The sequence below is a fragment of the Crocodylus siamensis genome, chromosome 4 (genome assembly GCF_052110815.1).
Source record: "Crocodylus siamensis isolate JL-2025a chromosome 4, ASM5211081v1, whole genome shotgun sequence".
Taxonomy (NCBI): domain Eukaryota; kingdom Metazoa; phylum Chordata; order Crocodylia; family Crocodylidae; genus Crocodylus; species Crocodylus siamensis.
This window is the reverse complement of record NC_143398.1, coordinates 164,640,884-164,655,282: the sequence shown is the minus strand read 5'-3', so window position 1 is coordinate 164,655,282 and position 14,399 is coordinate 164,640,884. Positions and strand designations below refer to the sequence as shown.

Here is a 14,399-nt window from a genome sequence, read left to right as displayed (position 1 = left end):
CTGGCCAGGTCCTGGGAGCTGCATGTGAGATACAGGGAGCCTTGTGCAATGGAGGCGGGGTAGCCTGGCCCCACTCCCTGCCACCACGTGCAGTTCCTGCAAGAGGCCAGAGCTGTGTGCTGCCACCTGCGTGGCCCATGAGCGCACCGACGGCCTGGTGATTCCTCCTGCCGCTGGCAGCAGGGGCTGCGCACCATGCAGGGGGGGATGTGTATGTGTGCACACCCTTCACAACCACACCTGTCCACACACCACATTTGCTCATGCCCCCCTCCACCCTCCCATATATGCAGCCACACACATACATACCCCACCACACACAATAAAATCTTACTCTTGTATATTTTTGAGCTAGTAGGCAATCAAAATTCCTCTATCTACACTATGCAAATACATGTTAATTGGGACAAAAATATTTTCTGAAATTAAATTAAAACGTTATAGTAGAAATTTGATTTTTTGCATATGATTTGTTGTTTTTTCCAGTTCCAAGATGGGAACCCTTCCCCACTTCCCAAAAGGGGTACTTCTGGGTAAGGCGAGGGACTTCTGGTGGCAGGGGTCAGGGGGTGGGACTTCTGGTCCCAAGATAGGAACCAGGAGCAGGGCATGTCAAGTGGTGAGGCTACCTTTGCGGCCCCTGTCAACTCACCAAAACTTAGTAAGCAGCCCTTCAGCTGAAATAATTGCCCACCCCTGCTCTAGACCCACCAGACAAAAGGAAAATTCCAGGGAGAGTGAAGTCAGTTTACCACTAACCCATTCTACTTTATTTTACTCAAATACACTACATAAAAGTCTCCTGAAGCCACAAGTTTTTCTCTGTACTACAAACCTGCCATACTGCCGTAAAAAAATCAATAAAAAATTATTACAAGTTGCAAAGCAAGTGCCCACAAGAGTAAAGCAACCATTACTTCTGCTCCAAGGAATAAATATAACTAGCTGTGGTCTCAGTGAACACTCACAAAGAGCCAGCTCAGCTTTTATCTTGACATCAGTTTTAGCCAGTTCATTCCCAAAGTGTGGTCTGTCAACTTATGGTGATCTAAAGGGGACTTGCTGGTAGTCTGTGGAAAGCTGGCAAGTCATGCGGTATTCTCTGCAAAAGACGGTTGAAAGGCGACCTTGTGGCTGCCTATAAATTCATCATTGGGGCGCAGAAGGGAATTGGTGAGGCTGTACTCACCAAGGCACCCCTGAGGGGTCACAAGAAATAATGGCCATAAGCTAGCAGAGAGCAGATTTAGACTGGACATTAGGAGGAACTTCACAGCTAAGGTGGCCAAGGTATGGAACGGGCTCCCATGGGAGGTGGTGCTCTTCCCTACCCTGGGTGTCTTCAAGAGGAGGTTGGATGGGCATCTGGCTAGGGTAGTCTGAACCCAGCATTCTTTCCTGTCTATGCAGGGGGTCAGACACAATGATCTATTGAGGTCCCTTCCAACCCTAACATCTATGAATCTATTAGTCCTTTCTTGTTTCTGTACCACTAAATTGCATCAAAATGGGAGGGGGGGAGGAGGAAGGGAAGGAAAACCATATAAAAACCATTGCTTAAGTTGTCACTGGAGCAGATGTGATCAAGAACAGTAGGACTGGTGTACATAAGCAGTGAATAACAGGTTAGCTGATCCACATGGCACTATTACGTTGTGGTCTGTACTAATGCTCAGCGTTCAACCACACAAGGTCATCATTACTCACCGACTTTCTGCACACATTTACAGTATGTTAAGTTATCTGTAATGATCTTGCCCAGTTCAGGGAAGTGCCAGCCATACCATTCCCTACACCGCATAATATAGTTATTCAGCTCTTTATCCAGATCATCAAGAAGGGCTGCAGAAGACAAAAGAACAGACATGGTTTAAAAAAAACAAAACAAAACAAAAAAAAACAGTTAAAGGAACATGGCAATTCAAGTCAATAGCTCTGAAGCTGCAAAGGAAATAAAGGAGTTTCACAGCACTTCTCTGATATGAAAAACTGCAATTTTAAGATTGGTCAACACTACTTAACAATTTTTAAATCAGTTCAGAATCTTCCAGTAGAAACGTATTTTAACCAGTCAAACTGCATGCAAAGAGCTATGCTAAAAGAACATTACTCAGGTTGCACTCAAATGTTTGGAAATGATGGATTTGAAGCTGGACAGGCATATGCATGATAAAACTCTCCTTCGTGACATGATCTCACACTATTTCCACAGGACCCTTGCCTTATTCTGCACAGAAGATGGGTGGTACTCCCTTCAACAAACCAATAGTCAGTATTTTGTTTTCTTCTCATTCTTTGGTGTTTCCCCATATCTTAGCAGTATTCAATTCAAACCCTGCTCTGAAAACAGCGTATTTTCTATCTTTAAATGGCAGCGTGCCACAGAACAGCTGAGTGCTTCACAAGTAGTGCCTTAATTTCCAAGCAAATCTATGACATGAGAGCAGACTACTACCCATTTTACAGATAGGTAAATTTAATTTATGGTCAATTAATTTATGGCCAAAAACCAAGATCTGCCAATTTTGGGATCCAATTTTGGAAGTATATAGCGCCTGATCTTTCTAAGCATATACAGCACTATACAGTATTTTACACAGTCCAAATAAAGCTTTAGTTGCAGTCAAGAGCACACCAGTGTTCTGCCAATGAGAAGTTAAGGTCTCGAACCAGAGGACAGAAAATAAGAAAGACCCAACCCTGATAGATAAAGAGTTTGGTTAAGGATCTTGACTAGCAACACAAAGCTTAAGCTGGTTGCAGTAAAATCCAGTTTTCGAAGGAAGCATTTCACTGCTTTAACCATGACACCATTTTTTTTTCTGCTTCATTCACTGCATACCTTCCATCTTCTGCAACCAATGAGACAGTATGGGTTCTTTGGCCTCCTTACTACACAGCTCTAGGTCAAAGCTGGGCACTGTGCATCACAAAACACATGGATCCCATGGAATGAAACAGTGGTGGCTGTTAAGACTGCACTGACAGCTGTAAATCTGTCCTGTCCTAACTCCTTACCGCTTGTTTCTCCAACTTGAATAACGTTGATTTAATGTAATTTTTGTATTTAATTTACTAGATTTTCAAATAGCACACTGAAAGTACAGGAATCATGTGACAAATATTCCAACCTGCTGGCCATCCAGTACAAATATCTTAGCCAATTGAGAGAGCAGAGCAACCAAATTTGCATGCTGCCAACAGCAAAGGGAAGTGGGGCACGCTTAACCAGAGTTTCAATTAGATCGTTCCTTTGATGTCAACAAGGATTTGAAACATAGGATCTATTCTGTGCGCTAGAGACGAAAGAGAGCTCTACTGAATCAAGTGTTTATTGCCTGCAACAGCTCTACCAAGTACATGGAAAATGCATTTTCCAAAGTCTTAAAACTGGCAACATTTGGTGATTTTCTTTGGTATAGCAGAAGTTATCAGTGACATAAAGAATCATCTTCCTGCCAAATTCTGCATGCCAAGTCCAACCCAAAAAGCAGTAAACTACTCAAACAGAAACAAAAAAAAGACTACCAGAACCTTCTCAAGTGAGGGAAGGGAAAAAAACCACAATATTTTTCACTGGCCTCATCTCAGGAAGGACCAATGTTTCATCCTAAGTAGCATGTTTGGCAAAATTTTAAGCAACTGAAAACAACCAAGCACATTTAAAGGTAGGGCTGCCATGCCAGCCAAGGTAAGATGTCAGTTTGTGAAAACGAAGCTGCAATGGTAGGAACAAGGAAAAATTCCCAAGAATTACTTCATTTGCCTTTCATCTTCAGATAAATTATACTGCTGGAACCAGGTATTTTTTTCTAAGATTAATTTTATTGGGCAATGTGCACTACACTGTTACACACAAAGCTACTCTGAAAGACATTTTGAAAAGTTTAACTAGTGTTAATGGGCTTGGCACACCTCACCTAGAAAGAGTTCTATTTAAATGTGCAAATGGGAATTCAGAATTATGAACTGCATTCTATTCTCAGCCTGTCCTGCTGTGCTTTGGTTTTATACTTCTGAGGACAAATGATCACGAAGATAATTTTTATTACTTTTTAATCACAAGGACTTGGTGGTGGTAGAGTAATGTTGTAGTTGTGATAATCAAAAGAATTATGTAAGAGGCAAGGATTTTTGTGGAAAGACAAACTTTTGAATAGAAGGCAGGTAGGTGACCCAATGAAGAATGCCTTGCATTTGAAAGCTTGTCTAATTATCCCAACTGTGCAGTTGGTCCAATATCACTCACAAAAATCCTTGCCTATCGCAGGGACATGTCATGCAAATGATACGTTTTTTCTATGTAGCCTACGATGCATCTCCCCAATGGTGGCGGCAGCAGCAGCCACACTGAAAATTTTGCTCCTCCTTTCCTTATCTGGAAACATTAAGTCAGGCATTCAGGAGGATAGACTAAAACGGCCTCAGGTGTAAACCGTAATGATCTGCTTTGGAAAAAAAAAAAGGATACAACTGCCAACAGCTATCCTCTTCCACTACTTGATATATAAATTATAGTGGCACCTTGAGGCTCAGAGGAGGACTTGGGCCCCTCTTATGTAATATACTGTACTGTATCTGTAGAGATAGATACAAAACAGTGGAGGGGTAACATACAATGTTCAAGTCACTATAAATCAGGGGAGGGAAAAGTTTGGCCTGCCAGCCAGATCTAGCCAGTAGCAGACTCTATTTCCCAGCAGCCCCTGCCCACATCACTGGGGCAGGCTTCCATGAAGACCCCAGCAGTAGCCACTCTGCTATAGTGCAGGGCCAGGGTTTCCACGGAGACCAACCCCAGCAGTACTAGCAGGCAGCAGCAGGGCCAGCTGTGCTGTGAGCAGAAGCAGGGTGGGCAGTAGTGGCGCCACTGGGAGAGGTGGCTACGGGGAATTTTGGGGCAACTATAGCCCCCCTAAACTCCTCCTCCAATGCTGACCCTACCGGAAGAGTGCAAAGCTATTCTGCAGCCGGGCTGGGATCTTGGAGTGGTGACAGTGTGGTCCAGAGCTGGGGCAGAGTTGTGATCTGCAGCCTGTATGCCCCAGGCAGAAGTGCACAGGCTGAAAAATCACAGCTCTGTCCCAGGTTTGGACCACGCTGTCACCGCTGCAAGATCACAGTCCAGCTGCAGAGGAGCTCCACACCCTGGCCAGCACGGCTGGGGCCAGTCTCCATGGAAACCTTGGCCCCACACTATCACAGCGCAGCTGCTGGTGAGGCTTTCATGGAAACTAGCCCCAGCCATGTAGGCAAGGGCTGCTGGGAAACGGAATCTGGCCACCAGCCAGATTTACCATTTTGCCTACCCCTTCTATAAATGAACAGTAAACTATTTCCAGGCATTTGCTTCGCTTCGATGTGAGCTGTGTTCCAGATTAAATTCAAGTCTCAATTTGTGTCCAAGGTCAGCAAGAAAAGATCACAAAAGTTTCAAAAATGTAATTATGAAAGTGAGAGCCAATAAAATTCTGAGCTGTCAAGATGCCAGGTTTAAGTCCATAGGGGGAAAACAAGTTTTTAGCTGTGATGACTGAGTCATGTGAACTGATTTAAAACGGTAAACAAGAACGGAAGCAAGAGGCTCTCTTCTTCATGTAGTGTCTCTTCAGTTAGCAGATGAGCTATATTCTTATTTACATTACAACAAGGTAAAACACCTACTATATATAGTCCACTTAACCCCCAAGGCTACAGCATTTTCTTTTAATTCAACACCAGCATTCCCATGTGTTGTCTCAGTGGTAGTGACGAAAGGCTGAATAACATCATTACTTTCAGTTGAACAAGATTCCATCATTGACAACAGTATGGGTTTGAAAGTGCCAAACAGTTTCATTCAACACTGCTTGACAATGGATACTTGTTTTGTGGATAAAGGACCATGGCTCCCAATGCTACCCAACTTGCACCTTTGCAAGCAAAAACCTTAGCTTAGTTGAGGCAAATTGCCCAGATGTACTATAATGTTAGTAGAAATTTTAAGACGTTAACATATGTAGCTGTCCTCCACAGAATCCAGAAACATTTAAAACCCAAATGTACTCACAGATTGCCTGGACAATCATTGTATCCACTTTGTCTGGACTGAACTTCAACTTGTATCGGGAGAGGCTGAGAACAAAACAACATTTATTAATTGTATCCTTTACTGCCCTGGCATTCCACTAAGAAGACCATGTATTTTCCACCTGTTTCATTTTGAATGAATCAGTTTACAGCTAGACTCATTCACACTTGCTTAATTTTATACCTTGGATTGACCTCTGCTGTGCAGTGCAAGAAGCTTGGAGAAGAACTGCTGCTATCTGCTCCCACAACAGCTGCTGCATACACACAACAGCCACTGTGAATGGCAGAACCAAGCCATGCTCTGCCATGCTCTGGGAGGCGTGCTGAGGGAGATGGGCGCACAGGCGGTCTTCTCTTCCATCCTGCCAGTGAGCGGACGCGGCAGACGTCACGAGATGTGCATTGCGGAGACCAACTGGAGGCTACAGGAATGGTGCTTCGAGGCGGGCTTTGGCTTCCTCAGCCATGACCGGCACATCGTGATGAGAGACATGCTGGGATGGGATGGGCTCCACCTTTCCCCTAAAGGTAAGCGTGTGTTCTCTTCCAGGTTGGTGAACCTCCTTCGGCGGGCTTTAAACTAGGCTCGTCGGGGGAGGGGGAAGATGAGGGCGGAGGAGACGATGAGATACCAGGCCCAGCAACAGCCAGCGTGCCCAGACCAATGGTCAAAAGGGAGAAACAGGTAAGCGATGGGGGACGGGGCATTGCTGAGACTAGGGGGTCAGTGGGCACAACCGCTGAAGGCCTCAAATGCCTCTACACGAATGCTCGAAGTATGGGGAAGAAGCAGGAGGAACTCGCCCTCCTCCTAGCTGTCACCAGCCCTGACATAGTAGGGATCACAGAAACGTGGTGGGACTCATCGCATGACTGGGCGGTGAGTGTCAAGGGCTATAGGCTATACAGGAAGGACAGGATAGGAAGGAAAGGTGGAGGAGTAGCACTCTACATCAAGGAGGAATATACTTCCTCGTTAATTAGCATGGGGGTAGAGGGGGGGCACTCTGAGGTGCTCTGGGTTAGAGTAAAAGGCAGTCCAGGGGAGAGAGACTTAACGGTGGGAGTCTACTATAGACCTCCCAACCAGGGAGAAGAGCTCGACCTGGAATTCTTAGGTCAGCTTACAGAGGCAGTGAGGGCTAAGGATGTGGTCATCATGGGGGACCTGAACTTCCCAGACATCTGCTGGGAGGAGCAGTCAGCCAAGTCTGATCGCTCACGTCGGTTCTTAGCCAGAGTGCAGGACCTCCATCTAACCCAGGAGGTGCACAGTCCCACCAGGGGAGACGCCTTGTTGGACCTAGTGCTGGCCACGGGTGATGACCTGGTGAGGGGGCTGCGGGTGATGGGCCACCTGGGAGACAGTGATCATCGCTTGCTGGAATTCACCATCCAGCGTAAGGTGGCAAAGGGCTGCAGCAAGGCAACAGCCCTAGACTTTAGGAGGGCTGACTTCAACAAGCTAAGGAGGATAGTTGGGGAAGCGCTGAGGACCCAGAGGGGAAGGGAATCGGATGTCGAAGGTGAGTGGTTGCTCCTTAAGGAGACGATCCTCCATGCCCAAAGGGAGGTAATCCCAACAAGGGTCAAAGGGAGCAGGAGGGCACATAAACCCCCATGGCTCACTAAGAGCATCCGGGAATGTCTCCTTGCTAAAAGGGAGGCATATACCCAATGGAGAGATGGGGTCATCGCCAAGAAGGACTATGTTATAGTCGCCCGAGGATGTAGGGGGGCAGTCAGGAGGGCCAAGGCAGAGTTGGAGATAGGACTAGCTTCCCGGATTAAGGACAATAAGAAGTCCTTCTTCAAATACATAGGGGGTAAAAAGAGGGTCCCGGGTAATGTGGGGCCCCTGCAGGACACGATGGGCAACTTAGTCATCACGCCAGATGACAAAGCTAACATATTTAACGATTTCTTTGCCTCTGTCTTCCTAAGTAGGGACCAGTTCAGCCACCTCCCTGCTGGGCCCCCCTCGGGCCCCGAGAGAGACACGCCTGGGCCAAGGGTTAGCGAGGAGTTAGTTAGGGTACTTCTGGAGAGGCTGGACGTGTTCAAGTCCGCTGGTCCGGACGATCTTCACCCTAGGGTTCTACAGGAACTGGCTGAGGTCATTGCGGGACCCCTGGCACGGCTCTATGAGCACTCGTGGTGCTCTGGCGAGGTGCCGGAGGACTGGAAGAGGGCCAATGTGGTCCCTATCTTCAAAAAGGGAAAAAAAGAGGACCCGGGAAATTACAGGCCAGTTAGTCTGACCTCAATCCCGGGTAAGCTCTTTGAAAAAATTATCCTGGCACACATCCAGGAGGGCCTTGCGGGGGAATGCATGCTCAGGGGCAACCAACATGGGTTTATCAGTGGCAGGTCTTGTCAGACCAACCTGGTGGCCTTTTACGATCAGGTCACCAAATCATTAGACGCAGGGGTTGCTGTGGATGTAGTCTTTTTGGACTTCCGGAAGGCTTTCGACACTGTCTCTCACCCTGTCCTCATCAAAAAGCTGGGAGACTGTGGTGTCGATGCCCACACGGTCAAATGGGTCGCCAACTGGTTGGAGGGCCGCACCCAGAGGGTGGTAGTGGATGGGTTCTTCTCGACCTGGAAGGATGTGGGCAGTGGGGTTCCGCAGGGCTCGGTCCTCGGGCCTGCACTGTTCAACATCTTCATCAGTGACTTGGATGAGGGGGTAGAAAGCACCCTGTTCAAGTTTGCTGATGACACTAAGATGTGGGGGGATGTGGGTGCACTAGAAGGGTGCAATAGGCTACAAGCTGACCTTGACAGGTTGCAACGGTGGGCGGATGAGAATAGGATGGGGTTTAACACTGATAAGTGCAAGGTGTTGCACATGGGGAGGAAGAACCGGCACCACACTTACAGGTTGGGGAACTCCCCTCTTGCCAGCACGGAGACGGAAAAGGATCTTGGAGTCGTCATTGACTCCACGATGAACGTGGGCCGGCAGTGTGGGGAGGCAGTCAAGAAGGCCAATCGTACCCTGTCATGCATCCACAGATGCATCTCGAGCAGGTCCAGGGAGGTGATCCTCCCCCTCTATGCGGCACTGGTCAGGCCGCAGCTGGAGTACTGCGTCCAGTTCTGGGCGCCACACTTCAAGAGGGACGTGGACGATATGGAAAGAGTTCAGAGGAGGGCCACTCGTATGATCAGGGGTCAGCAGGGCAGGCCTTATGAGGATAGGCTACGGGACCTGAACCTGTTTAGCCTCCACAAGAGAAGGTTAAGGGGGGACCTTGTGGCCTGCTACAAACTGGTCAGGGGGGATCAGCAGGTATTGGGGGAGTCCCTGTTCCCCCGTGCGCTGCCAGGAGTGACCAGGAATAACGGTCACAAACTGGCGGAGGGTAAGTTTAGATTAGATATTAGGAGGCGCTACTTCACAGTCAGGGTGGCTAGGGCCTGGAACCAGCTTCCAGGGGAAGTGGTGCAGGCTCCTAGCCTGGGGATTTTTAAAAGGAAGTTAGATGAGCACCTTGCCGGGGTCATCTGACCCCGGTGCTCTTTCCTGCTAAGGCAGGGGGTCGGACTAGATGATCTGCCTAGGTCCCTTCCGACTCTAGCTACTATGAAACTATGAAGCCTGCCTGTACTATGCATGACAGTGGCAACAAATTTGTTGGCTATTTGTTCCTGAAAGTTTTGTCACAAAAATTAACTGACAGCACTATATCCTACTCTGCAACAGGTTGACTCTATCCTGAGGCATTTTAAAACAAAATCAACTTGTGAGTTACTCTGTAAAAGCCCTCTCCCACCACTAATCGTGGTTTTCTCTGTTAAAAATCCAAAATTCTGATAAACACCCCCAAATCTGTGTTTTTCTGTGATTAAAATGAAACGCCACTATATAGAGAGGTATCAGTTGAACACAATGGTTTTACTGATATATTCACAATTTTAAAGGGATTTGGAAGTCTACCAGTGCCTCCTCAATCATTATGATACAATAAATTCTAAATACCTATATTTTGGCACTTGATTTTCCATTTTTTAATCATGAAAAAAAAATAATCAAGCTCTGCCTCCCCCCTTCATTCACTGGGACATGGGCCTAGCTGCGACTGTCTCCCTCACTGTTTTGTGGTGCTGAGCAGCCCTGGTATGATGTTGCCCCTCACTCCAGACTCAGAGTCCTCCACCCTCTCCAGCCTAACCTGCTGTCCCCAGCATGGGAGGGTGGAATGGGATGGGGAAGCTCAAAGCTGCCACTGCCACTGAGAGCACCTTGCCTGACAGGGTGAGGTGCCCCTGCCCCACACACCAACAGCAGAGTGGGGTAGCGCACAACTTTAAAAGAGGATTAAGGCATTAAAGGCAGAATTCTTGCAGAGCTGTAGTTTTGTAGAGAATTATACGTGACACAGGGTATCTGCTTCAGTTTAAATTCTTAAATGAAGCTAATTACCCCTTTCACTGAACCATGGATTTCCCCTCAAAAGAAGAAAACCCACATTTTTCTCCCCTAAAGGAGAAAACTCATATTTTTCCAGAGGTAATGTGCAATAGGCTGGCTTTTTAGGGTTGGGTCTCAGTGCTGGCTGCCTGCCTGTTCAGGTCTAAACCTCCGCCTCACTCGCCTGCCATGCCTTGATGAAAAATAGGATTACTGTTTCTAAGGCAGGAGGCTGCCCATTGCTCACCCTTGATGCCAAGGGCCCTGTACATGCTCTGACCTCCCCTTACACATCCCATGCCCTGCTGATATTGATTCTCACATCCAGTCTTTCCCTATTATTAGTGATCACATCCAGTATTTCCCTATTTCACAATTCAGTAATTCTGCCCCTCACTAAGGCCATTCACATCTTTACTGCCCTCAACTGGGCCACTTCACTATCACTTGGCCCCACTTTGGACCTTCTGCCCCTTCTTAGGGCCACACAGCCTCACTCCAGGCCGCTTCTGTCGCTTAGCCCCTCTGGGCTGCTTCATTGTTACCCTCCTCACTGGGGCCACTTGGGTCTTGCACCCTGTGAGGATCAGGTGGCCTGCGCTGTGCCTGACCCCTAACACTGGGGTCTTCCACCCTGTGGGCTCAGGTGGCTTCTGCTGTGCCTGGCCTCACTACTCTGGGCTCAGGTGTACCCCTCTGGGTTTACCTGGTCCAGGTCTCTTCCCTTGTCAGTAACCCGCCTATAGGCAGGAGCTGGGGTTTTCAGGGGCCCCCCCTTGCCTTTCACCAGGGAGGTAACTGGCCTGGCATTTCCTGGGGACTCTCCCACCACAGGGAGTCCCACCAGGCCACCCTTCCCCAGCAGGGTGCAGTTTCAGGTCATGCCCAGGACCAGGAGCCTCCAAACAATCCCCAGAGCTCCTGCCTTTATCTCCAAGGTCTTCCAGGAGTAGCTCAGCCTGATGTTGCCTCCTTGCCTGCTCAGCTCAGACTGCTGCTTCTCTCTCTGAGGGCCTGGGTTAAAATGGAGACTGCTCCACGCCCCCCCCAGCCAATCTCAGGGTCATGTGCTAACCTTGATGAGGCTAGCACCCACTTGCCAGCTGCTTCACTGCCAACTACAAACCTTCAAGTGGCAGGGACTGCAGGTGCCCTGCCACAAAATGGAAAACCCAGATCTCTACTTATCACACATTTGGGTTATGTGAAAAAAAACCCCAAACAACTAAAGCAGATTAGATACCCTGTGCCACCTGTAATACTCTGTGTAAAACTACAGCTCTGCAAGAACTCTGGAGAAAATCATACAAATTAAAACAAAACACTCTGGGTTAAGCCTAAACAAATATGTATGGGCCATATATACACCCATGGGCACCAATCACCATTAATGGCACAAGCACTTGCTTCCAGTGCACGACCTTACATATCAATGGGCTTATATTTAGGACCAAATCCCATGCTCATCCCATACCCAAGATTCACTAATATTTAAAGGAAGCTTTGGGTGCACAAAAATGTAAAAATGGGGCAAAGATGGTGGAAGGAAACAAAAATTGCCATCACTGGTAACTCACCTGTGCGCCAATCCTAGGCACATTGCTGCCATTTCCCGTGAAGGAAGGCCTGTGATAAGCCCCTCAACTTGTGAACGTATGCCCCTCATCAGCTCTGTAACCATTGGACTATGGATACAACTTAAGTTCAGTTTGTCCTAAAGAATGAAGATTATTAGGAATTAACCAAATTAAATCCTCTTAAAATATTTTCCCTTTGAGTAACATTAGACTCTTACAGTTGTTCCCCTACTGGAGTCCACTGGTTAACCAACTACACAAAAATTTCTCTGACATCAGAGACAACGAATAAAAAACAAACATTAACATTCCCAGCCCTGTATGTGCCCATGCCCCAGTAGTTCCCAAATTTTCTGGACAAATGATGGCCCCTTAAATTATCTGGGGATCATCAGGTGCCCTTCTCAAACTTCACTGAAAACACTAGAAAGGGAAACAGGGCCCATTGCAATCACAGACTAATTACCATGGCCTTGGAGACCATCAGCAGTTGTGGAGCAGTTTAAAATTAATTTCCCTTCCTCACCTCAAGATCAGATTCCAGGAACAAGATTTATGACTGAGGTCTTTGGTATTCTGCAGATACCCAGAATACTATAGCCAATTAGAAATTATCTGGCAAGTTACAAAAGAAATCAAAGGGATTTAATTTGTAATGGATTATGAACACTTTATTTCAGTATTCCTTGTGTCAGTTGATTCACTGCCTACAATGCAAGCTAATTTTCAGTTTCTACAGATTTCTGTTTTGACAATTTGTGAAACTGCTGCAGACCAGAATAGATCAGATAGCAAGCACAAGGCTTGGGCATCAGGGTTTGCTGCTCAGTAAAGCATGAGATAGTCTGAGGATCCAACACCAAGGATTTTAGAACCAGGAAACTAGTGCATCTCCCTTTTCTTCCATTTTGTGGCCAAGAATTGGAGAACATATGATACATTTAGCAGCTTGGTAAGGATGTGAACTCCCAGTAGACCTTGCCATAGCGATCAACAATGAACGGTGTAAATATCCAGGCTAATGTTCTTAAAGGATAAACACAAAAATAGTTCATACTGACATTTGCTAGATTAATGAGCTGAAACCATAATACAACAATGGCAAGTTCACTCACATCTGTCCATTTCCAGGCTACTCATTCATGCACAAGAAAACAATGTTTTATCTGTCTACACTCAGTTCATACCTGGAAGTTTCTTTCTCCAAACAGGCTAGAATTTTCTTTAAACCAAAACCTAGCATCTGTAGCACATTACATGGCTACATTATTGCCAAACACAAGGGTCCTGTTCATAAGATCTCAGCAGCACAAAAAAAGGAATAGTACAGTAAAGCCAATTTTCACCTTTATGACACCTCCAAGTTTGGCATCTGCTATAGCCAGTTGCTCATGGGCATCTTTTGCTACTATCTTCTTCAGAATTTTCTTCAAGTTCTTGCTGAGTTTTCCCTCTACCAGAGCTGTAGATGCTGTAGAAGGGGAAAAGAGTATAAAGATACAACAACAACAACAAAAGCTTTCTAAAATCTGTTCAGAATAAGTAATGAAAAAAAATTCTCAGATACAACTTGACACATTCCCATTCACCCTACTGCAAAACACAGCAATCAAAATCTCAGCTGTAACTATTTTTCCCCTGTGGTGGCTTAAATGGAATAAAGAAAAATAAAGTAAGATACTTGCACAGCTGTACTTGAATTCAAGAATAGTTCTCTCCCACGTCCTTATACTATCTATATAAAGAATCATGCTTACATTCCAATTCTGCTGAAAGTTTGTTAAAGGGATTCTACAAACACTCCCATATAATTTAGATAGATTACGAATATTCAGCGAAACCCGTCTGGGGCATCAGCACGTAATTTAATTGTCCAAATCCTTTCCTGCTCTTTAAAGTCATGGTCATAAACTCCCATTACATAACATCTCAGTTAAAAATTTTGCTGCTTAATGTTACATCCTCCATGAGAGTTTACTGAAGCATGAATTTTAATTGTGGTGGGGCAGGAAACAATCAGATATAGACCTTCTTAATGTATGTTGTGTGGATTTGAAAATGAAAGGCTTTTTTTAAACTCCACAAATATTAATAAAACCGTAAAAGCTTGACAATCCCACACTCTATACTTTAAGAAGGCACTTACACAACTCCCTTGACAGGTGACCTCCATGCTCCAGTGAAGTTATTTGGTTGATGTCACAGCTCCAACATAACTCATAGAAAAGTTAATGATCTGATTTCAAAAAATGTTAAAGGAACAGAATAAAATCAAAATGCTTTGATCAATATTCCTCTGACCAGTGCTACCTGAGATGCTTACAATGAAG

At 46.1% G+C, this 14,399-nt stretch overlaps 1 protein-coding gene and 1 non-coding gene across 2 annotated transcripts in view; both read right to left on the bottom strand.

Annotated features, from left to right (window-relative positions):
- The window catches only part of NOP58 (NOP58 ribonucleoprotein), a 53,257-nt gene that overhangs the window by 27,164 nt on the left and 11,694 nt on the right, over positions 1–14,399 (bottom strand). Inside the window, exons 4-7 of the mRNA XM_090044763.1 lie at positions 13,416–13,540; positions 12,070–12,206; positions 6,050–6,114; positions 1,708–1,842 (exon numbers count right to left, since the gene is read on the bottom strand). Coding sequence (XP_089900889.1) covers positions 1,708–1,842; positions 6,050–6,114; positions 12,070–12,206; positions 13,416–13,540 — 462 coding nt within the window. The remainder of the gene's footprint in view (positions 1–1,707; positions 1,843–6,049; positions 6,115–12,069; positions 12,207–13,415; positions 13,541–14,399) is intronic.
- On the bottom strand, positions 5,727–5,814 carry LOC149867110 (small nucleolar RNA SNORD70). Its single transcript, XR_016442174.1, has one exon. It is a non-coding gene; the product is annotated as a small nucleolar RNA SNORD70 (small nucleolar RNA).